Here is a 25074-nt window from a genome sequence, read left to right as displayed (position 1 = left end):
ACTAAAAAACCAAGTTTGATAAAATGTTTTCCCAGGTGGAGACAAAATGGCTATTTAGTAGTGCCACTGGGAATGTACCCACAGCTCTAGTTCTGCTTCAAAATTTTTTTCCACTAGATAGAAATACTTTGGCAAATAAGAATCAAAGTAAGATTTACTATATGTAAGACAAAATAATTTCAAATAACATTTTCTAGTTACAAAATATAGGAATTACCTCTGGAGGGCTAACAATAAGAGGTCACTAGGACTCATCATTAAAAAACCATGGGACTCAATTAATCTAGTGCCAAACAATTGAAGCAATATTTTTTGAAGGATTGCTGTTGAGCAATCTAATTCTCCTTATGAATTAAAGAAACTTTATTTTATATCCTGTCTAAAAGGATTAATGGTTTACTACTAGTTACTAGTTGATGTGGTACTTAAGGTTCCTCAGGGCTAATGAGTGGGTGGGGCTTCTAGTATTATTCCAGACCAATCATTACAAAGTCATCTCTTTCAAGAAAGGCTCTAACCAATAAGAAGAAGCTTCTTGCTCTGGGCTGAAAGCTAAGTGCCCCATATATGTCTGAGTGATGCTGGAGCAGGTTACATTTCCTCAGAAGGCAGCTCCTTGGTGGTAAGTTAAACATTTCTGGGCAGGATAAAAATTGTACTTAATACTATGTCATAAAGTAGATTCTGAGGAGTGGAATAAAGGGGTGTCAAGACTTTGAGAAGACTTTTTCTTCTTTGAGAAGAAGCGAGATGTTCTGTAAAAATTACAAAGATAACAGCATCACTTACAATTTCACCAGGAAAGGTTATTTGGAAGTTTAAGCTGGCTTCTTTTTAGTCAAAGAAATAGATTTAATATCTGTGTGACACAGACAAGTTTTATTTGTATTTAACTCATCTTTTTAGAACTTCCCTTGAAAAAACAAGATTTAATGTATTGACAAAGAAATATTATTCTAAAAAAAAAGTACTTTAAGATGGGCTCATACTGTAGAATTTGTAAAAATTATTGTTGTAGTCTGTTCATTTCATAGTCAGATATAAATCTCTTAATTATTGAGAATATTTCATAAAAGAGAGTCCAAAGAGCATGATTATTTTACCTAAATAAAGCATAGGACTTTATTAATAGCTATGATTTATCTCCTATTCTGAATACCTATATTTTTAAAGGTTCCATAATGGCATTTATAAAAACAAACAAATACATGAGCAAATGAAACATTCTGAAGGCTAATAAAAGGGTCGAGAATTTACAGAGACATCATTTTGAAAGGTTGTATTTTTTTAACAACTGTCTTTCTAAAATGTGATTTTCCACTTGTTGCACAGGAAACAAAATATTTCTGAGACAAATTTATTACTTGACAACCAACACATTTTTTATGAAGTAGCAAGAATGCCTTTTTAAAGTTTTCAATATTCATTTTATTTATCTTATAGGATATATTCTCAACAATCATTAAATACTTTGCAGTTTCAGAATTTAGTACTGTCAATGAACTACATTTCAGGCTGAGAATATTCTCATCTGTTGTTACTAAATGCAATTGGTAGTTCTTTTCTAAAAATCATGCTGGCTCCGACTGCATGAAATCCAAGCAAATATTACAAACACTGTAACATTTTAATGACTCCACTGGAAATGCTGTTTGCTGAAGCAAGTCCTCAGTTATTTATTATAGAATTTAATTGCTCAGGTGACAAAGGTTTCCGCATAAGTGATTTTTAGTGAAATGAACTTAAGATTGTATGTCTTGAAAAAGAAAACCCTTCCCTCATTCCCCAACCCTACTCCAATATATCTGTATTCTTTGAAACAAGTTTAATTTTCTTTTTCAATGACAGCTTTGAAGAACATTCTGAAGATTATATAGGAGACAATATATCAAGAATCTATTTATTGAGTTCATCTAGAACAAAAGCCAACAGCTACCTAATGTAACCACATTAGAATTTGTTTTGAGGCAGAAATTTATAGTTTCTTTCTTTTTTTCTTTTTTAACAACTGTATAGTAGATAGCTTAGTCCAAGAAATCCATTTTGGAAGATGTCATTGAACAACTCTTCCAATGTATTTCTGGATTCAGTGCCCAGTAATACCAATCGCTTTCAAGTCAATGTCATAAATGAGAACCATGAAAACAGTGCTACTGTGAATGACAACAGGGACCCGCCACATTATGAAGAAACCTCTTTTGGGGATGAAGCCCAGAACAGATTGAGAATCAGCTTTAGGCCTGGGAATCAGGAGTGTTATGACAATTTCCTCCAAAATGGAGAAACTGCTAAGACAGATGCCAGTTTTCATGTCTACGATTCTCACACAAACACATACTACTTGCAAACCTTTGGCCATAACACCATGGATGCTGTTCCCAAGATAGAATACTACCGCAACACTGGCAGCGTCAGTGGGCCCAAGGTCAACCGACCCAGCCTGCTTGAGATTCACGAGCAACTGGCTAAGGTAAGCTTGAAACCATAGGTAAGTGTCCTCCCTATTCATGCCTCCAGGTCATTTCCTTCTCTTTAATAATACTCTGCAATGTGAAAGAATCAAACGTAGAGGTCTGTTCCAGACCATCCATCTTACTTACACACTGTCCCTAGTTCCCCATAACCAGCAAATGCACAAAGAGTGCTTCACAAATGTTTGCTGACTTGGGATAGAGAGCTAAAGAATGAACTCTGAAAGTTAGGTAGTAAGTCACATCTTGTTTACAATTATAGATATTCAGTTCACACTTAGTTAAACATGTCAAACTGAATACTAAACTGCTTCCACCTCAGAACTAATTCATCCAAACCAATTGGTTTTTTTAAAAAAAAATTACTATGGTTGCTATATTTTCATTAAGGGGTACCAGCCTCCAGTGGGCATGGGTTATTTTTTTTATTCTTTACAGAAATAGCAGAAATTTATGATTCAGCATTTATCCCTTCCTCTTCAAAACTTTGCCTGAGGCTCCCGAATGCACCTACACATATAAAAGTAACTGAATTCAATTTAAGTACAGAGGCAGCAGAAGCGAATAAACTTTTCATTATTTCAGGAATGTATCCAGGGCTCCCAAATCTGCTAGAAATATGAAGCAGCACTGTTTCTAACCCTGTAGCACATCATTTGGAAGCTTAGTATATTTCCTCTTTTATAACTTGCTCTAAGATATATAGATGGACTTTACCCTCCTGCTGCTCTATTACACAGTTTGCAATGACTACCATTCTTTATGGAACTTAATTTTCTATAAGAATTATAATTAGATTCACATATTCAATTGACATTGAATGTAGTTTACTCTTGCTCAAGTTTTGAGAAGAAAAAAAGAACAGCTGGAACAATTTCTCTTATATTCATCCCATCCATTCAAAAAATTCTTAAAAAAATTTTTTTGTCATCAATGGACTTTATTTTATTTATTTATATGGGGTGCTGAGAATCAAACCCAGTGTCTCACACATGCTAGGCAAGTGCGCTACCACTGAGCCACAGCCCTAGTCCTCAAAAATTCTTTTAATTAAATGATTACCCAATACCAATCGAGAGATTCTAGGAATACTGCTGTCAGGAAAAATGTTAGTAAAGGAGAAGATCTCCTTTTAGTTTCTGCTTGTCCTTCTTTCCACAGGAATACACATCTCCCTGAGCTGCTTAGATACCCAACTTTGGTACCTACTACTTCCTGAGGAGGAGCTCATGTTCTTAACTCTGCTCCCTCATCCTCGCCCCATACAAAGAAGACAAAGAGTTTCCAAGATGCAGAGAGGGCTGAAAGAGGAATCTAGGGCAAGAGATTTCAATTTATAGGAAGCAGCAAAATGAACCCCCCCCCATCTAAAAAAAAAAAAAAAGAAAAAACAAACCCTGAAGTTCTATCTCACCATACTCTACTATAATACACATAATTTTTAAAGCTGCCTCTTTCGTTAAAGTTGGTACCAGAATTTAAATATTCTCATCTATCCATTTCCTTATTTACCACAAAAGAAAATAAGATATTAACCCCCATGAGAAAGGAAATGGAGTAAACTCACATTTTTCTTAGGACTGACATTCCAGAGACAGAAAAATAGCTTATTTATAATCTCTAAGCCATAGTTTATGTAAAACTTTAAATAAAGAGAGAAAAGCTCCGAAGGACTATTTTCTTAGCAAACCATCTAAATGATCACACAGTAGGAGAATTACAGATGCATTTGACAGATTTGGTAGCTATTTGGTATATTATAAATTAGTTTTAAGCTTGATGCCCCGAATGTTCATTTTGAATTAGTAAAAAAATACTTTTTGATGAACTTCACCCTCTCTTGAGGGATCTCAACTTGATTAAATCATGTAGAAGTATCCACATAGTCAAGTATGGAGTAAAATTTAAATGCAAACACAGAATCTTCAGCAGGCACATTCCTGCAGCCAGGACATTCTAGTGTCACTGAAGTTCTATGGACCAGTCTGCTTCTCCTCACGTGCTGCTTTGTGCTCTCCATCCATGGCAGACAAAGCAGTCTGGGTCTTGTTCAGGTTCTTCTCTTCTTTCCTGTTAATAAAATTGACCACCTACTCTCAGTTTTCTCTCCCTCAAATAAGAGAAGAAGACCTACAATATATTTTATCTATGATGCCACTTCCTTGATACTTTTTATGGTAATTCCTCAAATCACAAGAATAAGTGATTTATAAAATGAACATATTATGTAATGTTTATTCAATAATATATTCATTCTATAATACTCAGACACTTTACAGATTTTGTATGCAAAAATATAAACAATAGTATTTAATTATTTAAAAATGGAAAGCAACTAGCATAGTATATGTTAGGCAATATTTTTTGTATTCATGATTATAATGTTTTCCAAAGCCATACAGCAATGCTACATCCATACTGAAAGGTGTAACATATTTAGTCAGGAAACCAGTTAGATTTTGTGCAAATCCTGGTTAAAATTTCCAAGTCAGGCCAGGCGTGGTGGTGCATGCCTGTAATCCTAGTGGCTCAGGAGGCTGAGGCAGGAGATTTGTGAGTTCAAAGCCAGCTTCAGCAACTTAGCAAAGTGCTAAACTGTCTCTAAATAAAATATGAAAAAGGGCTGGGGACGTGTCTCAGTGGTTAAACGCTCCTGGGTTCAATCCCTGGTACAAAAAAAAAAAAAAAATCCATGTTAGAAAGAAAATTATGTGACAAAAGTTGTCCTAATAGGTAAAATTAAAAACAGTTGTGAAAGATATTATTCTAAGTATCTGCCTTAAATGAAACTCCAGTTGTGATAGATATTGACAGAATTTGTAGTCTCAATGATTTGAGATCATAGTTGAAAAAATCCTTTAAATTTTCTATGTAGTAAAGGGTAAAATGCCTATATTGGTAGCTATGAATTATAGATTTCTGAAAACTCTAGTTACAAGCAGAGAAAAAGACCTGTCCATTACTTGTTCTGCAATATTGTACAAGCTACATAACTTGTACTTATCTTGAAAATGCTTATGAATATTAGCTTATAAGCATATAAAGTCTAGCACACCAACACAATGGGCAGGAAGTCAATAAATATTTGTATTTCTAACTAACTTTCTGTCTGTATTCTTTTCTCAAACATACATGAGGACCTATTTTACTCGTTCTGTACTCTGCTGTTTTCACCAAGCAATATACTTTGGAGATCTTTCCATATCAAAACATATATAATGATTATTTGGCATCTGGCAAGGTTTACTCTAGTATTTTTGCTTTGTAAAGATAATTCTGTTTTCAATATCCAGCCTCATTTTTGTGGGCACGTTTTCATAAACAATCCCTAACTATAGGGCTAACTGAAATGAAACTTCTTTTTAGCCTAACTAATCACCATTTCTGTTCGTTTTTCAGTAAAATATAATTATAAAGGATTCAGCAAAACTATTTAGCCCTCCTATCAAAGCCATGTGTTCTAATGTCATTGAAATCAACTATGGAAAGTATAGAATACTATAATATTATAAAAATTAGAATGAAAGGTTATTCTTAAGGAAGCCAACTGTATACAAACTGTGCCAAATGAAAACCAATGGAATGGCTTCACATTTGGGGCATCAGTCTGTTTGCAATTAAAAACAATTTGTAATAAAAGTATTAAGATTAACTATAGTGTAATAATAACCAACTTTTAACTGAGAGTTTTCTATGTGTTAGACACCATGCTCACACTTGAAAAATTATTTCAATGTTTATACCGATCCCTCAAAATAGATACTATTATTGTTGCCATTTTATGGAAGTTGAAAAGTTTTATCTAATGCTATGGTCTTTTAGAAAAGTAAACAAAGATTTAGATCAGTAAGCTTCCAAGGTCAAGAAGCTGAGGTCACATGGCTGCAAGTTGAACCCATGATGTCTTGACTCCAGAGTCCATGCTCTATATCACCGCTCTCCAGGGTCAGTCTGCTCTCCAGTGGCACATTGCTTTGGCTCATTCAACTGCCACATAGAATGATGGGACTCAGGCACAATGAAAAAAATCTTACATCAGTCACGAGGAGCTGACCAAGTCTTAATTCATTCCTTGTTTCTAGCTGGTACCGACAGATCATATTACTTCTACTGAATTAATTACAGGTCTCAATCATGTTCATTGTCATCATCAAAAGCATTTATTAGTCATTTATTTACAAGAGCTGCTATGTAAAGTGAGTTGAAGAGATTTGACCTATATTCTCTGGAATTTTATCATATAAGTCAAATGACATTGTTATGGCTAAAAATAAAGGACAGGTAATCAAGCCAAATATTAAACCACATAAATCAGTGTATTAAATACTTAGACAAATAACAATGTACAAATGTTTTCTATAGAAAGTAATCTTTTCTAAAAGTGTTTTCAAATTCAAATTTGGAACTTCAGCATTCAAATTGGGGATATCCAAAATTAAAAATAATCACTAAACTAACAATAGTTGAAGAAAATAGTCACTAAAATTGATGCCTTAAAGGGCAGTGATGATCAGAGGCCACTCCTAAAATATTTGCTGGAGTGCAACTCTGTAAAAAAGAGTTCCTTCTGATACTTATTAGAGTTTCTAAGTACCCAAGGCCAGTTTCCTGGGAGCTCGTGCTATTAAAATAATCTGTGAAAAAAATGATTAATTTCCCATTATTTATATATAGTTTAGTAATAAATAATGGGTAGAGTGAGAGTTCTCTTAAAAGTATACTTGGAAAATATTTTTAAAACTTTCAATTTTCTTTTTCATATGCCAGTTTATTGCATATAGTCAACTTTCTGCCTAAGTTATCAAAAACAAGTCAGTTTATGTATGAAATATGTTTTCAGATACAGCAAAAATGCTATGATTATAAATTGTGACTCTTGGTGGTGATTTAGAGGCATAGTTTATAGTACCTTAAAACAAGAAAAAGAAACGCTGTCACTTTCATCATTTAAAATACACTCCTTTATCACAAATGAGTAAAAAATGTATAATCATAATAATATTGCTCAATAAGATATGAAATATAGTTAGAACCATACTTTTTTTTAATTCTGAGATGAACCTTAGGACTCTGGTTCTTACTTGGATTGGTTTTAAAATAATCCTGTGGCAGGGGAGTGAGGGATTTAGAAGGGATAGATTCATCATATGTTGATAATTATTGAAGCTGAGTAATATGTACATGAGATTTTTATATTATTCTCTATACTTCTTCATATGCTTGAATATTTAAATAATAAAAGAAAATTTAAAACAATGGGGGATCATCTAGGACTAAATATTTATGAGAATTCTATCACCTTGAAATTAAAGCTCAAAGCTGGAGAGCATGTATAAGTAGCAAACTTACCTAATTGGAATTTAAAGAATAAATATATTTAATTTCCTCTGTTTTGATGATATCTACAAAGACATTTTTAGGGAAACTGAAGACACACATTATATATAAAATAAAATAATCTGTCATTATCTGGAAAAATTCATTAGTGATCTGTCCCTTAAACTGCATGTGATTGAAGCCTCACCAGTTTATTGATATTGGAGGAGGAAACATCTTTTATCAAAACACCTTTTTTTAAAGGTGTATTTAGTGCTTTAGGGGAAAACAAAAAAACCTTACCTGTAAAACTCTCAGTAAATAAATAATCTTTCCCTAAAGCTATATAATTTAAAATGCATTTACAAAAGGTTATGGGTCATCATTTATGCTAATGGAGTGTGAACAAACAAATTAATTCAAAGTATAAAGGAAAAAACTGGTTTTAGGGTGCAATCATAAAACTTTTGATCTCTGAGACTTTGATTTCAAGAACATATACCAGCCAGGAGTCTATGAGCCACTGGGCATAGTTCATAGCCATCAAGGCCCCACAAACCCTCAGCCCAAAGTCAGGTACAGTATTTTGATGATGCTTTGAGTTTACCAAGGAGGCATTTATTAAAGAGTGAGACGAAGTTTAGCTTTGCCATGTTAGAACAGAAAGGTGGCCGACATAGAGGAATGATTTTGCCTTAGAGTAAATTATTTCCAGATAAGATTTTCAGAAAACCCATTGGATTTATTCTCATTGGCAGCTTCCAAGAAAAGCTAAGTAACTTACTGGAAGACACGCCCTAAATTAATTGCACTGTCAAAGCTAGATTCCAAGTTTCCTAGTTTATAAGATGTAGGATTTTTCAGCTCCAACAGTAGAGTAAGCAATGAAAATGGCATCCGTGCTTGTATTTATACTATCAAACCTTACTAGTGGGGAAAAAAAGTATGCATTCAGGTCCCCCCTCCATCGCCCCCAATAGTATACATAATATAAATGTATTTAAAACTTTGAAACTTCAGCAGGTTACAATATTTACCTAAAGGAGACTTGAAACCCTACATTGGCTCTATTTTTGAATAATTTAGAAAATGATTGCTTTACTGACTTCCACATGTGCTTGTTTTTCTGTCATGCCCTCATAGAAAATTCGTTTTACATCATATTGAGACGTTCTAAAGATAAATTAAAAAACTGTTAGCTAAACTGTGACCAGGAAGGGCATCCATCAAGAAGAAATGTTCATTTAAGGGAAATGTTAAATATCCTATTCATCCTTAAGCTGACTTTGTATTTTTTTCAGTCATTGGTGTTCTCATCGATCCAGACCTAAGGGTCACAGTCGCTTTTGGTATTCATCAGAGAGCAGAGCAATTTCTTGGACCAAATCCTCAAGTTCAGTTCTAGTCAGAAAATATGGTTCTAGTCCCAAGACTGCCTTTAAAAAACAAGTGACTGAGACTATGTCTCATGGGGTCTCCAATTAATCCAGGCAAAGAAAGTCACTTTCTTCCTGAATGAATATCTGCTGATGATCTGGTCACGAGACTCTTGATTCACTAGAACACTGATAATTTTTTTGGAAATTGTTTTCAAATTAAGTGAAATAAATTAATCCCCTATCCAAATAATCCCTTCAACATTCATGGATATTTTAACACATTCCTAAATTTCTTGCCTTTAATGATTATAAATTTCAGTTATAAAGAGAGAATTATGTTTGACCCATGTAGCTGCTGCATCTATATAGAATTTGTTAAGAAAAAAATAGAGTTTGTATTAAATTGAAAATAACATCAAATGTTTCATCCAAAATTGACTGCATTGTATAGATCTTTATTGTCCAATATGGTAGCCATTAACTACTTGTAACTAGTGAACAACAGAAATGTCAGTAATGCAAGCCAAAATGTGTTGTCATGGAAAATATACACCATATTCAAAGACTTACTATAAAAAGAATACATAAAATATCTTATGAATATTTTATTATGCTGATTACATGTTTAAATAATACTTTATATTCCATTAAATAAAATATTGTATTAAAACAATGATTCAGTTCCTTTCCACAAGGTAAGGTGCTACTACTATTAACAAATATTTACATAGCAAATGCTAGAAATATAAAATGTGATTTTCATATTGTACTTAAGAATTAAATACATCTTTAGATTTTTTAAACTCTTTAAAACATAGCTATGGGGGTTGGGAGTATAGATCAGTGGTAAAGCTCATGCTTAACATGTGCTAGGTACTAGGTTCAGTTCCTGGCTCCAAATATAAATGAATGAATAAATAGATAAAAGTAATTACTAGAAAATTTTGAATTACATACATAACTTGCATTTGTAGCTGGTATAGACAACCAGTTTCTGCCCTGTGAGGTTGGCCTCAATTTCTTTAAATGTTATTTATCTCTATTTTACATTGGTCTGAATATATTGGTTTTTCATTATCTATGCAAATAGGAATTGAAGATGCTTAAGATAAGATATTACTTCGATAATTCAAAACTAAGTTTTCTTTGTGCTGCTTGTTTTGTGAGATTTTTGTTTGTTTGTGTTTGATACTAGAAATTGAACATTTTACCACTGAGCTACATCTCCAACCCTTTTTATTTTTTATTTTGAGACAGGGCCATGCTAAGTTGCTCAGGGCCTCACTAAATTGCTGAGGTCATCCCAGAATTTGAGCTCCTCCTACCTCAGCCTCTGAAGTATCTGGGATTACTGGCATGAGCTACCACACCTGGTTTAACTGCTAATTTTAATTTCCTCTATTGTTAATTTTTTTTCCCCCAATACTGTCAGAAAATAATAAGATGAACTGACTTGTGATTTATTTTCTTCCTCTCTCTTTTTAAATGTGGCCTGCACAGAGGAAATGGACTTATAAGGAAGAAAAAGAAAAAGAAATAGAAGATTAGAATGGATAAGAAACTAAGACATCTGATCCCAAGTGGTGGAGATCAGGGAATTTAGGTCCACTTTACAGATTCAACATCATTTATTAGGGCCTTTGTATGATAAACCCTTTATTGATGTTGAAGAGCAATGCACACTACTGTCCTTCTCTGATTCAGTTGTCACAGAGTGACTCCTATCACATTATATTTTATTAGTTATCTAAATGTCACACTAGTATCATGAATAAAGTCTTATGGGGAAGAAAGTTAGGTATGCATTCTTATTTACACAATGAAGGAGAGAACATGCTGGAAGATAAGAAGTCAAATTTCCTGGAATTAAATAGCCCAAATTAGAGTCAGTTTACAATAGTCAGACTAATGGCATGCAAAAGCCCAAAGATCCAAGAGCCCTTGAGTACGCAAGGCCAGAAAGTTAATTATTTCAAAACAAAGTTTTTATAATAAAAACTAAATGTTTACTATATACCAGTCTCATTTTAGAAGGAAAAAATAGTCAAATCAAGTTTTCTTAATGACATCAGAACATAGCATCCTAGGCTTAAGCCAATTTAGAGCCTGGTATGGTGGCACACCCCTGTAATCCTAGGGACTCAGGAGGCTGAGGCAGGAGGATGGCAAGTTCAAGGCTAGCTTGGGCAACTAAGTGAGACCCTGTCTCAAAATAAAATAAAAAAAGGATGAGGATGTAGCTCAGTGATACAGAACTCTCAGGTTCAATTCTTAGTACCAAAAAAATAAAAATAAAAACAACCCCCGCTTCTCCCCCAAAAAGAAAAAAACAACAATTTATATAACTAAACTAAAATAAAATTATCCCATAATAATGATAATTCAGTCCTGGATCAAAGGGGCTTCTTCAGTGATTTCAAAACTGGTACTGGAAAAGTTGCTTTGGGGAAGCTCAGTGAGATGTAGTTTACTGAGTAAAGAGCCAAGCAGGTGCTAGATAGACTAAATTAACTAGAAGCATCTGAAATTATTCAAAGTCATATCTAGAAGAGCTATTGGAGATAGAGAGCTGCTTTTTTTTTTTTTTTTTTTAACTTGAAACAGATATTTTCTCCCCATTGAACTCAGAGGTTATCGCTCTAGAAAGGAAGTTTTTTTTTTCTTTCCCAAATTAGGTCACAGAAAAAAAATGCATAAAGGTTTTAATCATTATTTTATACTACTTAGTTTTTATTCTTAGCAAATCTTTCTGGTAGTTAGTTGGTCATGAGACCTTTTACCCTCTACACAAAGCTAGTATACTCAACAATTATCAAAGACACATCAAACCTGTAAGAAACTAGTCTTGTATGTGGGTTTTTTGTTTTGTTTTTTCCACTGAATCCTCTTAAAGACCTTCTGAGGTGAGTAGAGAAGTTTTATTGTCTTTATTGTCATTATCTTGGGTGATTAAAATGGAGCCTGGGGAAAGAATTCCAGATACTCTGCAGTACTGAGGAAAGTTATTTTTCTGGTCCTTCCAACAAGCTGCCCCAAAGATGCTAGTTTAGTCTTACTAGGCTTCCTTCCTTTCATCTCTTCTCTTTGTTCCTTTTTTTTGTTTGTTTTGTTTTAACTTATCATATTTAAGGACATAATCTCATTAGTGGGAGGACCATCTAAGTTCCCTCCGGTCACCACCCCTGTAGGTTTAGCCTAAAAGTCACTGACTAAAGGAACACATCAGCTGGGCAGGGGGAGGTGAGAGTGAGCTACAGGGAGAGCTATTTTGCTAAAATGACCAGAATGTTTTTGGTTTTGTCTTGTCTAAAGTTTCGTGTAAATTGTTTTGATTTGCCTTTGAAAGCTTTATGGAATCATTTGTTTGTTGACTTCAATATTTTTACTCTCTGTAAAAATGCAGAATGTGACAGTGGCCCCAGGTTCAGCTGACAGGGTTGCTAATGGTGATGGGATGCCTGGAGATGAACAAGCAGAAAACAAGGAGGAAGAAGACACAACTGGTGTCGTGAAGTTTGGATGGGTGAAAGGTGTGCTGGTGAGAAAGCTCCTGTGTTTACAAATGAAAACCGTCCACTCTATGATCTAGTGTCACTTAATCACTCTATGATTAAGTGTCAGCAAGGCCTGAACACTAGAATTACAAAGATGACTGAATTTTGCCCCATATTTGCTTCTCATGTCTCTTCAATGTCCCTTTTTTACCCACAGGTAAGATGCATGCTGAATATCTGGGGAGTCATGCTCTTCATTCGCCTCTCCTGGATTGTTGGAGAAGCTGGAATTGGTAAGCATTGTCCTCCTCCTAAATGATTTTTTTAAGTAACTTTTATTGATTGATTGATTGATTTATGTGGTGCTGAGGATCAAACCCAGTGCCTCACATGTGCTCTACCCCTGAGCCACAACTTCAATCCCTAAATAATTTTTTATGTAAATTATAAACCCAGTGAGCAACTTGGTTTCACCTTTAATACCACATGTGAGATGAAGGTTACAGAAATTTTTTACACTTGAGCTCCTTTCACTTTGCCTCTTTGACAGTGTTTGTTGGAAAGGACAAGTAAGGAGGTTAGCTCCTGCAAGGCTGGAATTTTCCAAATTGCCATGCAAGTAAATGCTCAAGTCAATCTATCTTTTGATAGAGTTTAAAGCAAAACAGGTACACAAAAGCACATTCATTTTAGATAATAATATTCATATTTTGGGATATATTGACATTTGCCCTTTATTTGCTGAACAACATCCCTCTTATGATGATTAGCAAAACTTCACTACATGAAAACTACTTGTGGAAAGACTGGTGAAAATGTGACCTAATAAAAGTGCTGAACTGTTGAACATTTTCCAGAGAAAATAATTGTGCTACCTTCAGGTACCAGCAGTGAGAAAACAAAGGTTAATAAGATATTACCCGATATAAGCTTAAAATGATGGAGGAAATGACTAAGATCATGTCTATAACTGATGTTATTTTTTTTTTCTAAATGGGAAAATGGAAGACATGGATATTATTCTAGGAGTGATTATTTAAGCTTTTAAATTGCTGTGTTCCATTTAAAATATGTCTTCTGGCAAATCTTTTTTGTTGAGAGCATATTATTAAGATTTGTATAAAAAATTTATTTGAATGTTATCAAAGGTTCTGATTTAATGTAATAAAAAGCAATGATGTTCTATTCTGTATATGTGAAATACATTAGAGTCACTTTTGAGGGAAGATTTATAAAGCATGAGTGTCAAGAAGTTCAGATGTGCTCTCAGAGACCAGTCCAGAAGGTATCTCAATTCATGTTTAAAAAGTAGTTGGTGACTGCTGCCTTTGCTCCTCAAAACTCATACAGAACCACCAGAAGACTAACTCAAAAGAAAGGGCTAAGCTGTAAATTGAAAAAGTGGAACCAGTTCCCACAGTTTTTCCATGTTTCATGTTTGGCAACTGCTAAGTTCCTGACAAAGGGCTGCTTGCCGGTTTTATGATGCATATCAAATGAACCCGTACAGCTGCAGGGTCCAAAATAAGTATATGCTGTTCCATGGAAAATCTGCATCTTAATATTGCCAAGGTTTTGCTCCAGGGTTTCATGCAAAATTAGGTTTTTAAGGGCAGTTTAGTAACTTATTGAGATCATCAAGAAACATTACTTTGTTTGGAGGTGTGAGAGTAGCCAAGGGCAAGAGTAATTCTTTTTAATGCAACTTATTTAACAGCCATATGTTTGGGCAATAATCTGAACTTTAATCAGATCTTACATTACTCTTCACAGCCCGATTTCAAGTTTTTTACAAAATTGTAAAATATGAAGAATCTTGTTTTCTGCTGAACAGTTTATTATACTTTCAGACATTAGCGTTGTTTAATAAGGGTATATTACTAAAGGTGTTTAAATCACATATTCGAAGTGATTGGAGTTCTACCCAATCGTTGTTCAGTGAGGCTTCCTTTGAATGGAGGTTTATAGGCTTTGTTTTGTTTCATTTTTTTTTCTTTTCTTTATTTTGTTAATTCTCAGAAAATAGATTTTAGGGAGTAGTAAAAACTTCTTATCAACCACGCTGTTTCACTGGCCTTTGCTGTGAACCTAAAGTTAAATGAGTTAAGCCACCATTTATTCCCATTTGGGTTCTCTGTACTGGAAAAGAAAAGAAACAAACACATGTAGTTTCTTCTTGCTTTGGGGGTAGCTTGGAGAAGAAATCCGCCCACAAAATATTCAAGTCCAGATCTTGTGGATACAGCCAGAAGGAATCTGGAACCAGCAGCAACAGTAGCTACAGTCCTGGGGTAGCCATTCAGGAGCTCTGAGATTTGACTGCTTTATTCCTAAAAGCAAATGGAAGGAAGGAATGATAATGCCATCTAGCTATTCTTCTCTGTTTTAGAGACATTGGCTGGGGCAAGATGGTTTCCAATAAACTTACCCATTTGGCAGGGGAGATGAGTGTGAAAAGCAGGCACGACCTGAAGCAAGTCACTTTACCCTGTGAGCTTTACTTCTCATTTAAAATCTAGAGAGCTGGGTTAGTTCTTTCCTAATCAGTTCTTTGAAGATAAACCTAAAGGTCCTTGCTGAACAGGCAGACACAAGTTGAGATAAGCTGAGGGTAGCTGAGTCATCTTACTGTAAGGTAGGTAAGAATTATCTGATAAATTAGATTAGAAAATTGCAAAATGCTGGGATTCACTTTTGAAGATCCCAACTCAGTAGGTCCGGGCATTTTTAATAAGCACCCCAGGCATTTCCTGGAGCAGGTGGTTGGAGGACCACACTCTGAGAAAACAATGAACTGAAAGTTTCCTATGCTGCCTTTCACCCAGGGATTTTATGTGTAATTATGAGAGGAAGAGAAGAAAACCCTCGTTGTTTAAGAATATAAAACATTGTCCTGAGATTTCAAATGGCTTACAGAAATATACATAATATTAAAGAAAAAATAAGAATTTGGGGGAAAATAGAGGCAAAGGAAAAATATGGATAGGGAAATAATAAATTAGAATAGGTTTAATGCCAAGCAATGCAAACTATATGGTCCTGTTACCATTTCTGGGTATGTTAAACATTCAATCTTAAACTAACTTTCTAAAAACAAAGTCAAGAGAAAAATAATGTGCAGAGGATAAACATAAATCACATTTAGTAGTGCAAGAACCTGAAGCCACATAGTATACAGAAGTGATGCTCTCACCACAGGATCCTTGCAATAGACACAACGCATTTAGTGCAACTGTTTCTTAGAAACTCTAGCTTTTAAGAGTCTACAGAGACCAAAGCAGTATAATCCAAGTTTGCAACTTTTGCCCCACAATTAACCTATTGCCACTACACTTTATCCTGCACAATAGTCTAGAGACTCCTGCTAGATCCACAATATATCTGGGAGCATCTCAGTATTTCTGCCTTTAATCACTCTCCAATTCCCTTTTATTGGGGCATGGACCAAGACATCCCTGAGGTAAAAGAGCCTACCATCAGCAATTATAGAGCATCTGCTTTGTGTATGGAAACACCAAACAGTCCAGACCAGACCATTCCCAATGGAACCAGAGGGAGTGCAGAGGCTGTGATCCTACAATCTTCTCCATGAACTCTGGGTCAGCCTCCACTGGACAGGGTATTGTAGGAGAGGGAAATAGTGTTTCCCTCTACTCATCTTAGGTTCATCGACTGTGGCCTTAAAAATTAAACTATTCAAAGCCAGATTAACCAAAAAAAAATTTATTAACATGTTCATGGTGCATACACATGAGCACCCCAGTGATAAGTGATTCAAAAGGGCCATTAGAACATGAGCTTGTATATCATCTTAACAAAAGAACAATAAAGCTGTGGGAGGGTGGCCAGATAGAGGAAAAGGACTTTGGGTTTCTGGTGTGCAAATTGTGGGAAGCTAAGTAAATGGGAAGAGGAGTACTGGAAGATAAGGTGTATGCATTCTTGTGATGCCATCTGTAGGCTAAGCAGAGTCTACAGTTTTGTCTCTGGTCTTTAGTTTCTGTCCTTCCTGCTAACTAGTCAGGACGTTTACAAATGTATATCCTGCATTTAGGCAAAGAGGAAGGAACAGAGAACTTTTCTGGTGTCCTCTTTTTGTTATTTGTCTTTAACAGAAAAAATTCTTATGCCAAAGCAATATATTCTGGCAAATTCTGTCATCTTTGAGTGTCCTAAAGTAGTCAGGCCTTCCTCCAAATTCTGGCCTCTACCACTTTCTTCCTTTCGTTATGTTCATTAACCTTCTCAACAGTTAGATCTTCAAGGGCAGCTTTTTTCACTTCATATTATTTTTTCTTGAGGCTCTCACACTACCTACGACATAGCTATATATATATATATGGCTTTTAATAAACAATAGCCTTTATGACTGTTGCAAATACAGTGAAAAAGCTTGATTATGTACTATGTTCTATGTACTATGGCAGCAACTTAACATATGCATTCTTTCTAACTCAATTGCCATCTTTGGCTCAGAAAATAAGTAGCCTGCCAGAGGTCACACAGCCAGTAAGTTAATGTAGTTTGATTTGATTCTTTCTACCTTACCCGTCTGTCCGATGAACAGTTTGCTATCCTGTATGTAATTTTCCACCCCTACAGGACCAATGTACAAAAAAGAAAGTTAACTAGGAGGAATCACATTTGATCTACAGTTATATTAACAGCTTGGGATAGTATAGATTCATTTTGTGTTCATTGGTTTCTAGAATGTCACTAACCCCAGGGTTCGCATTATATTTTGACCCATTTCAGTTGTTCAGTTGCATGCAACATAGCTTTGCACATTTTAGCTCTTGACAGAAAACTTCAAAGTTGAACATTGATTGTTTGATGATTTCCTGGCCAACCTGTGATTCTCAAATGTGGTCCTTCAGTGATGACCTTAGGTTTGTTAGTTTTTATGCAAATGACCCAATAGATTGTTCCACCATTTAATTGCCTTTATTTTTCCTCTCTCAACTGAGGTCTTGGTGTGATTATCATCGGCTTAGCCGTGACAGTGACTGGTATCACTGGTTTATCCACCTCTGCTATTGCCACAAATGGATATGTCAGAGGAGGTAATTAAACTTGTGACCCGCAACATCATTTGTAAGGTAAAGGCAACACAGGCTCAAATAGCTCACCACTGACCTTTCTGGAGTGTTTTCAAAGGTAATACAAGTTGGTTCCTTTCTTTCCCTCCCCACCAGCAAAGGGATGCAAGAAAAATGGAGAAGGATTTAACCTTTGTCAAATCCCCAACTTTCTCATTCATGTTCCTCTCAAGCAAGAGAGAAGGTCAAATGTCATGTTTTCTCCTTTCACAGCCAGGGTAGTTTCTCTCCCAGGACACCAGCATAAGTCAACTTTTCCTTTCCAGGGCTGCATTTTAGATTGTGTTTACTTTGGGAAACCATCCTTCATCATAACGAGTGGTTCTCAGACTTGATCTTTATGCCAGGCATACCAGTCTCTCCTCAGCACAAGAAACCCCATTGGGGCCCAAGACATGGACTTGGAAACTCAAATTAAAAGCTGTATAGTTTGCAGAAGTAAGGAAACCATAGGAGAAAAGTGAAATGTAATATCTTCTATCTTTCATTGCTAACAGGTCTTGGAGTTCTCATAATTCTTCTTTCCACCATGGTAACTTCTATTACTGGGTTGTCAACTTCTGCAATAGCAACTAACGGGTTTGTTCGTGGAGGTAAAATCTCTAAGATATCTAATACCCTCATCACTTACTACGGGTATGCAAAAACTTTTTATATACTTGTTTTTGATGAGAACAAGGAAATAGCTCTGTGTTCTTGAAGCCTGGCTAAGTGTCTGGAGGATCTGGATGCAGAGGGAAGCATCAGGTATGGTGAGTATAGTCCAGGTCTCCTCTGGTCAGCTCTGGTCTCCTTTCTCATAGACCTCTCTGGCACATTGCAGGTCAAGCTTCACAGATGCACAAATGCCTCTGGTAAACATTTTATTTTTCAGGCAAGCCTGCACAGCTGTTGCTGGTGTTTCTTAGAAACTGACTCCTCCACATGGCTTCAGTTTTAAAGTTTAATACATTTCAGGTGCTTCCTAGACCTCCATGGAATGGGGATCTTTTAGAACATTTCAGGTTTTCATGGGGAGACGGATCCTTCTCTGACAGACAGACTGCTGCATCCTGAAGTCCTGGTGACTTATCTCAGTTCTGGAGCCAAACACCTTTCTTGGGGGATTTTGCAGGTCTTGGAGTCGTCATCATTGGCCTGAGTGTGGTAGTGACAACACTCACAGGTATTTCTATGTCTGCTATTTGCACAAATGGAGTAGTACGAGGAGGTAAGTCAATTAATTTACTTATGACTATGAGCTTAGGTTACAGAGCAATTTTTAAAGTGGTCTAATACTGGGAGCGAAATTTTCATGTTGCTAATTAGCCTCCAAAGTTTAAAAAAAAATTTAAACAGCAAGGCAACATGCTTCTCAACTAAAATTAGGGGATCTCCAGAAAAGACCTCTTTTACCTAGTTCCTAGGATAAAACATTTTTTTATAGAGTGATTATCTGTTTAGTAAGAAAGTATGGAATACAACAAAATATGAGGTCTATTTTTATACAAGGAAGATTCCTGCCAGCCTTCTCTTAGGTCCCTTCAGGATAGGTCTTCTCTAGCACCTTAGCTGACACTAGTGATGATTCCCATTCAGTAAATCATCCTGTGCCCAGCTTCAAGGTTCACCCCAAACAATATGCTCCTCGTGGCCAACAGGCATGAAAAGATCATCAAGAAGAAAATAAAAACAAAAAGTTTGCAAGCTATCAGCAGCAGGTAGGCCTAGATAAAAAATGAAGTGGATGAAATTCATTATTGTTCTTCTAACTTCTTTTCTTCCTCATTGCCTTTCCCTTGGCTTTTGGGGTCTACTTTTTTGGGGACCAGGTCTTCTTGATCAGGGCCTTCTAAAACACCATCCCACCCACAAAATACTTCCTCTGCCAACTTCTGCCTGACTCTCATTTCAACCAAGCCTACCTATTTAACTGTCTAGCTAACTTGTTTAATGAAACAAGCTAAAGGAAATAATGTGGATTTGCTCTACCCAGAAAATACATTACATTTTTAGAGAAGACTTTGGTCACTTAACCCAAAGCAGTTACTCTAGTGAAAGAAATTCCTTCTCAGTAGAAGGTGGTTTTCCTGTTTTTCAGTGCATTTGTTCAATGTTATTTCCAAGTCCACTGTGCCTACCTCCAAGACTAGTTCCATATAGAAAATTGTTGTGATGGTCTTTTAAATAATCAGGGCTCTCTCATATAGCCTTTTTTTTTAAATACATCACTAACTTGCTCTAGGTACGATTCAGGCTGTTAACCAGTCAGCTTAGTCTTTCCTGTACACAGGATGACACAGACATGGCCAAGGAAGAGGCAATTGTTCCAAACCTTTCCTGCTTTGCCTCCCACTTGGTCCCCAATTATGGTATTTGGCAATAATCATGCCTTGTTGAGCTAAAAACATAAAAACCAAGTCTGATTTTTAGAAGGAACAATATGTAGCATTATATTGATACCTTGTTTTATACAGCAAGTGTATCCAAGAACATTTTATGGGATAGAAAAGGAAGTTGAAAGAATAAAGACCAACTTCTTCCACTTCATTTTCTTTCTAGGCCTGTTCGTTTCTGAAAATTTTGGACATAAAGTTTTATTTTACTGCAATCACATTATTAATCTGAATACTACAGTGATATTTTTTTAAAGACAAAGCATTTTTTGGTAAAAATTTCTTGCATAGAGCATTTTTTTTTTGCATTTAAGTTTCAATAAATTGAATTCATTAAGTCAGGATACTTCTATTGTAGATTACATACAGAGTACAAGGAATGGCTAGGTTATTCATTATGATGACACAGGAGCCCTAAAATTATTAGAAAGCTGTCATGCTTTATTAGAATAATTAACATTTAAAATTTTTCAGACTTTCAAAATCATTTGATCATGTAAATTAAATTCTTGGCAATTACTCAATGTAAAACATGTTCCTTTCTTATTTCAGGTGGAGCCTACTACCTTATTTCCAGGAGCTTAGGGCCTGAGTTTGGTGGGTCAATAGGCTTGATCTTTGCTTTTGCCAATGCAGTGGCTGTTGCTATGTATGTGGTGGGATTTGCTGAAACTGTGGTAGATCTTCTTAAGGTAAGTAAAGTTTTTCTTTATACAGTCAAGCAAGATAATGTATTTCTTTTTCCAGGGTTTAGGGGGTTATGGGGATATTATTATGGCAAGATGAGAGGGGGAAAGTTGGATATAGGAAAAGGAGCCTCAGACATGACCTCAGAAGTTCTGGCTTTGAATTCCAGCTCTCACTTTACCAACTGGGAGACTCTGGACCAATTCCACTGTTCATCTGAAGTGTGTTTTCCAGATTTATACAATGGGTTAATAATACTGTTCTATGTGTTTCATGGTAGAATGGTATAGATCAGATGAAATGACACATGAAACATTGTGCAAAATATGAAAAATCAGATAGTCATACTCCTATTATGCTTACAGATTTCCAAAGGAAAAGAAAGTTCAAACATTAGAATAACCCACTGCAGAAAACTAGGTATTTCCTCGTTTTAGATGCCCAAACTAGAATGGTGTAGGGATAAGCACACTAATTGGCTTGTGTACAAACTAACTTATGATCTTTGTCTTATGGTAACAATGGTACACACTGAATTCAATTAATAAAATTACCTTATTTTAAAATTATATGAATCATGAGCATTTACGTACTTTGTAAGGCATATTATCTTCAAGAAATGCATTATCAGGTTTGTGTTGTCTATTCTTAAATGGACTTTTAAGAATAATTTTCCAATATTCACATTGTTAAAAAAAACTCATTGGTATTCCTCTAGAATTCCCCCTGATACCCTAAAATAACTAATCATTCTTCTGAAACAAAACACAATGTATGCATATATGCTTTTACTTAGTGCTACAGTAGGCTTTAAAAGCTGTGACTATACTGAATCTCTAAAATTTCTAACTCCTAACCTTGGCTAGCCAAGGTCTATTATCACAGAAAAAAAAAAGGTAGATTCTTTATCTTCTCAAATTTATGAGCACTTCATTTTTCTATTGTCCTAATGGCCCCAGGCATCAGTGTACAAAAATCTCTTCTTACTATTAAATGTTACAATAAGATATGCAAAAAGTTGTATCTATATCTATATGCAAAAAGTTTTATCTCTAATCACTATTGATTTTTTACCTTTAGGAAAGTGATTCAATGATGGTGGATCCAACCAATGACATCCGGATAATAGGCTCCATCACAGTAGTGATTCTCCTAGGAATTTCAGTAGCTGGAATGGAATGGGAAGCAAAGGTGAATTTCTCAAAATGGTGTTATCAACTGCTGGTCAGGTTCTGAACAAATTGCAGAAATCGAGAGAACCCCATATTCAAAAAGAATGGCTATTTGCTATGGCAAAAGGAGCCACTTAGTAGTGCTAGGTGGAACCTCCAGCCCACAAAGCACCAAGTCTTGTCATGCCTCACAGCTTGTGTGTCACATTGTCGGCCTGTGCTTGGCCCTTTGTGTCATCCCAGTGACACAGCCACTAAAGTTGCTTCCATCTTCATGCCCAGACCCCTTATGACCCTAACTGCAGTGCATACTAGAAGCCCATGTTTCAACCACAAGCCCTGGTATTCCCTTTCAAGCTGCCCATGGGTGCTGAAACCCAAAAGAAGTGACGGTGCATTGGGAAAAGGTAGCAGAGGCAGAACTATTATTTTCCTCTTAAACCCAGAATTTCACCAGCAAATTTTAATGTTACAGGCTTTGGAACCAGAATACATCTGAATTTAACTGGCAGATTTTAAAGCAGAGAGTAAATTTCTGAATGACAGGGAGCATGTCTTTTGCCTCTTTTGTAACTCCACACAGGAATCTGTGCCACTGAAAATATTCTGCAAGCCTGGAGACACTGTAACTGGTTCTCAAGTGGTCACCAGAAATGGAAAGATCCTCAAAGCCTCCCACCCCTATAAGGGAGTAGGAAAACATTCCAAGATGGCATCTATTTCTGGGTTATATACTCATAAGTTAAGCAATATTCACACATTAAACAGTGTCTGCCATGTGCTGGGCCTTCTGCGAGGTACTAGAAAGTCAGTTGTGACCAAAACAAGCATAATCCCTGTCGCAGTTCAGCATCTGGTCTATGGATAGATGAGTAAGTAAATAGAAAAACAAATAGAAAATGGTAAATGATATAATATACTATCAAGGAAATAACAGGACACTGGGATATTAGAAAATAACAAGGGGGCTGGGAGTATAACACAGTGGTAGTGTGATTGCTTAGTCTGTACAAGCCCTGGGTTTAATCCCTAGGACCTGGAAGAAATAAAGAAAGCTAGCAAGCAAGCAACAAGCAAAAGGAGGAAGTAAAAGGACACTGGTTTTAGATTACTTTATGCCCCAAGGGAGACAAAGTAGTTCCACAGCAGTAGAGGGTAGTATTTAAAACTTCACCTTTGTAGTTAGAATGCCTAGATTTGAATCTGATTTATATCTCTGTGACCTGAGTAAATCATTTAACTTCAGCAACTTAGTGAGGCCCTGTCTCAACAAAAACAAATAAAAGATGAGGGAAGGTTAGGGATGTAGCTCAATGGTAAAGCACCCTTGTGTTCAATCTCTAGTGTTCCACCTCAAAGTTAAAATTTAAAGCTTCATCTGTTGTATTATAAGCCCTCAGTGAATGAGGTACTTGTAGTTCAGATCAAGTAGCAGGAGAGGGCTCTTTGAGGAGGTCACAGAGACTTATAGGATGCAGGAAATAGATACATGAAGACTAGGGTGAAGTGAGATCCTGCTAGAGTACATACACCAACAGTATATGGTGATGTCAAGCAGGTACACCATTTGAAAAGTTTCAGGAACTGAAGGAAGACCATTTGGCCAGTAGTAGACTGTTCACATGAGCACACATTGGCAGCCTGACATTAAGGGCATGATGGAAATTCCATGAACCCTTCCGTTCTCTGGTAGGCCTTCTGCAGTAGGAAGAGGAAGAATTCATAGGTACTCTGCCTGGAAAAGAACTCAAATTCTGTACAAGTTAAACCTTCTGGCTCCAGTTACATTCCTGGAAGTTATTGTGGTAGTTTCCCACTTCCTACTTGAAATGTTCTTGCACCTCCAAGTACCCAAGCACATACTCCAACTGAAAATGCAGCCGTTATATCTAAGTAGAAGAGGGTCTGTTAAGATGATAGTCCATAAGGATGCACTTATCACTGACAGTGGGGAGCAGAGCCTTATTGAATAAGCAGAGAGTCTTTCTCCAGTGGACAATAACTTCTACGATTATGTGAAAAGTTGTTAACTAAATCTAATTTGATCCCCTTTCATTTTGCCGTTCCAGGCTCAAGTGATTCTTCTGATTATTCTTCTCATTGCAATTGCAAACTTCTTCATTGGGACTGTCATTCCATCCAACAATGAGAAGAAATCCAGAGGCTTCTTCAATTACCAAGGTACAGATGACAGATTAGTTTCTCCTCAACCCATGTTGCTCCCCACATCACTGTCCCTATCCCCCAATCACAGCCAACAGAATTCCAGCATAGCCCAGGAAAGAGACCACATACTAGAGTTGGATTTGGGAGAGACGGGGTTGAATTTTAAATCCACTGTTTATCAGCTGGACAGGTCACCTGATGTGTTTGGGTCTCAGATTTTCCTGCTAAATGTGTGGGTGATGATAATAATAACTTCCTGAGGGAATTTTGAAAAGTAAATGAGATAGTTGTTATGAAAGTGCCGTGTAAACCTTAAAATGCTGGACAAATTGTTGCTGTCAAGTAGTGGGAATAGAAATTACATGCAGGGAAAGAGAACACAGCTTGAACAATTTGTTCAACCAGTGCAGAGCACTAGAGTCAAACAAAGACATTTTTTTTTCCTTCCTGGTAGATTTTTTGGCATCTTAACCTTGTTGTGGCATTACCTAGTTGCATCAGTGTCAGGTTTTCAAGCATGAAGAATTATAGGTTTACTTAGTGTAGCATCCTGTGATAACATCACCAAGCATGGAATTTGATCTCTCTCTCCTATTCTGTTCCACACACCCACTTGTTCCTACCTTTCCACACTGGAATCCACTGCTGAGTTTGTTTTGTATTTCACTTTATTATTTGTTCAGTTGTCCATATTTGTTTTCTTTAAAAAAAAATCACATTACCTCTATCTTCCTGAGTCTCTTTCTCTGTAAAGATTATCTTGTTTGCTTTGGACATGAACATTCTTTTCCTTTCTATTCTTTTCCCTCTTTCCCATTCATATGGTATTTTTTTCTGATGTCTTAAATTTTCTTTCCTCTTTGCATCTGATTCTTTTGTTCATGATTTTCTTCCTCCTTTTCTTTTTACTTTCTG

At 36.0% G+C, this 25074-nt stretch overlaps 1 protein-coding gene across 3 annotated transcripts in view; it reads left to right on the top strand.

The window, feature by feature from the left end:
* Nucleotides 1-2050: 2050 nt before the first annotated feature.
* The window catches only part of SLC12A1 (solute carrier family 12 member 1), a gene marked incomplete at both ends in the record, with an annotated part of 83318 nt that continues 60294 nt past the window's right edge, over nucleotides 2051-25074 (top strand). The window contains 7 exons of one of the 3 annotated variants that reach the window (XM_081292965.1): nucleotides 2051-2470; nucleotides 12570-12704; nucleotides 12878-12953; nucleotides 18874-18969; nucleotides 20687-20826; nucleotides 21902-22012; nucleotides 24063-24174. In XM_081292965.1, coding sequence (XP_081149091.1) covers nucleotides 2051-2470; nucleotides 12570-12704; nucleotides 12878-12953; nucleotides 18874-18969; nucleotides 20687-20826; nucleotides 21902-22012; nucleotides 24063-24174 — 1090 coding nt within the window. Of the gene's footprint in view, nucleotides 2471-12569; nucleotides 12705-12877; nucleotides 12954-17627; nucleotides 17724-18256; nucleotides 18353-18873; nucleotides 18970-20686; nucleotides 20827-21901; nucleotides 22013-24062; nucleotides 24175-25074 lie in introns of all 3 variants that reach the window. The other 2 variants (XM_081292966.1, XM_081292967.1) reach the window with 2 other exon arrangements.

This window comes from Spermophilus citellus (genome assembly GCF_964194105.1).
Source record: "Spermophilus citellus genome assembly, chromosome: 4".
Taxonomy (NCBI): domain Eukaryota; kingdom Metazoa; phylum Chordata; class Mammalia; order Rodentia; family Sciuridae; genus Spermophilus; species Spermophilus citellus.
Note: the sequence above shows the minus strand (reverse complement) of the source record. Positions and strands in the feature narration are given on the sequence as shown.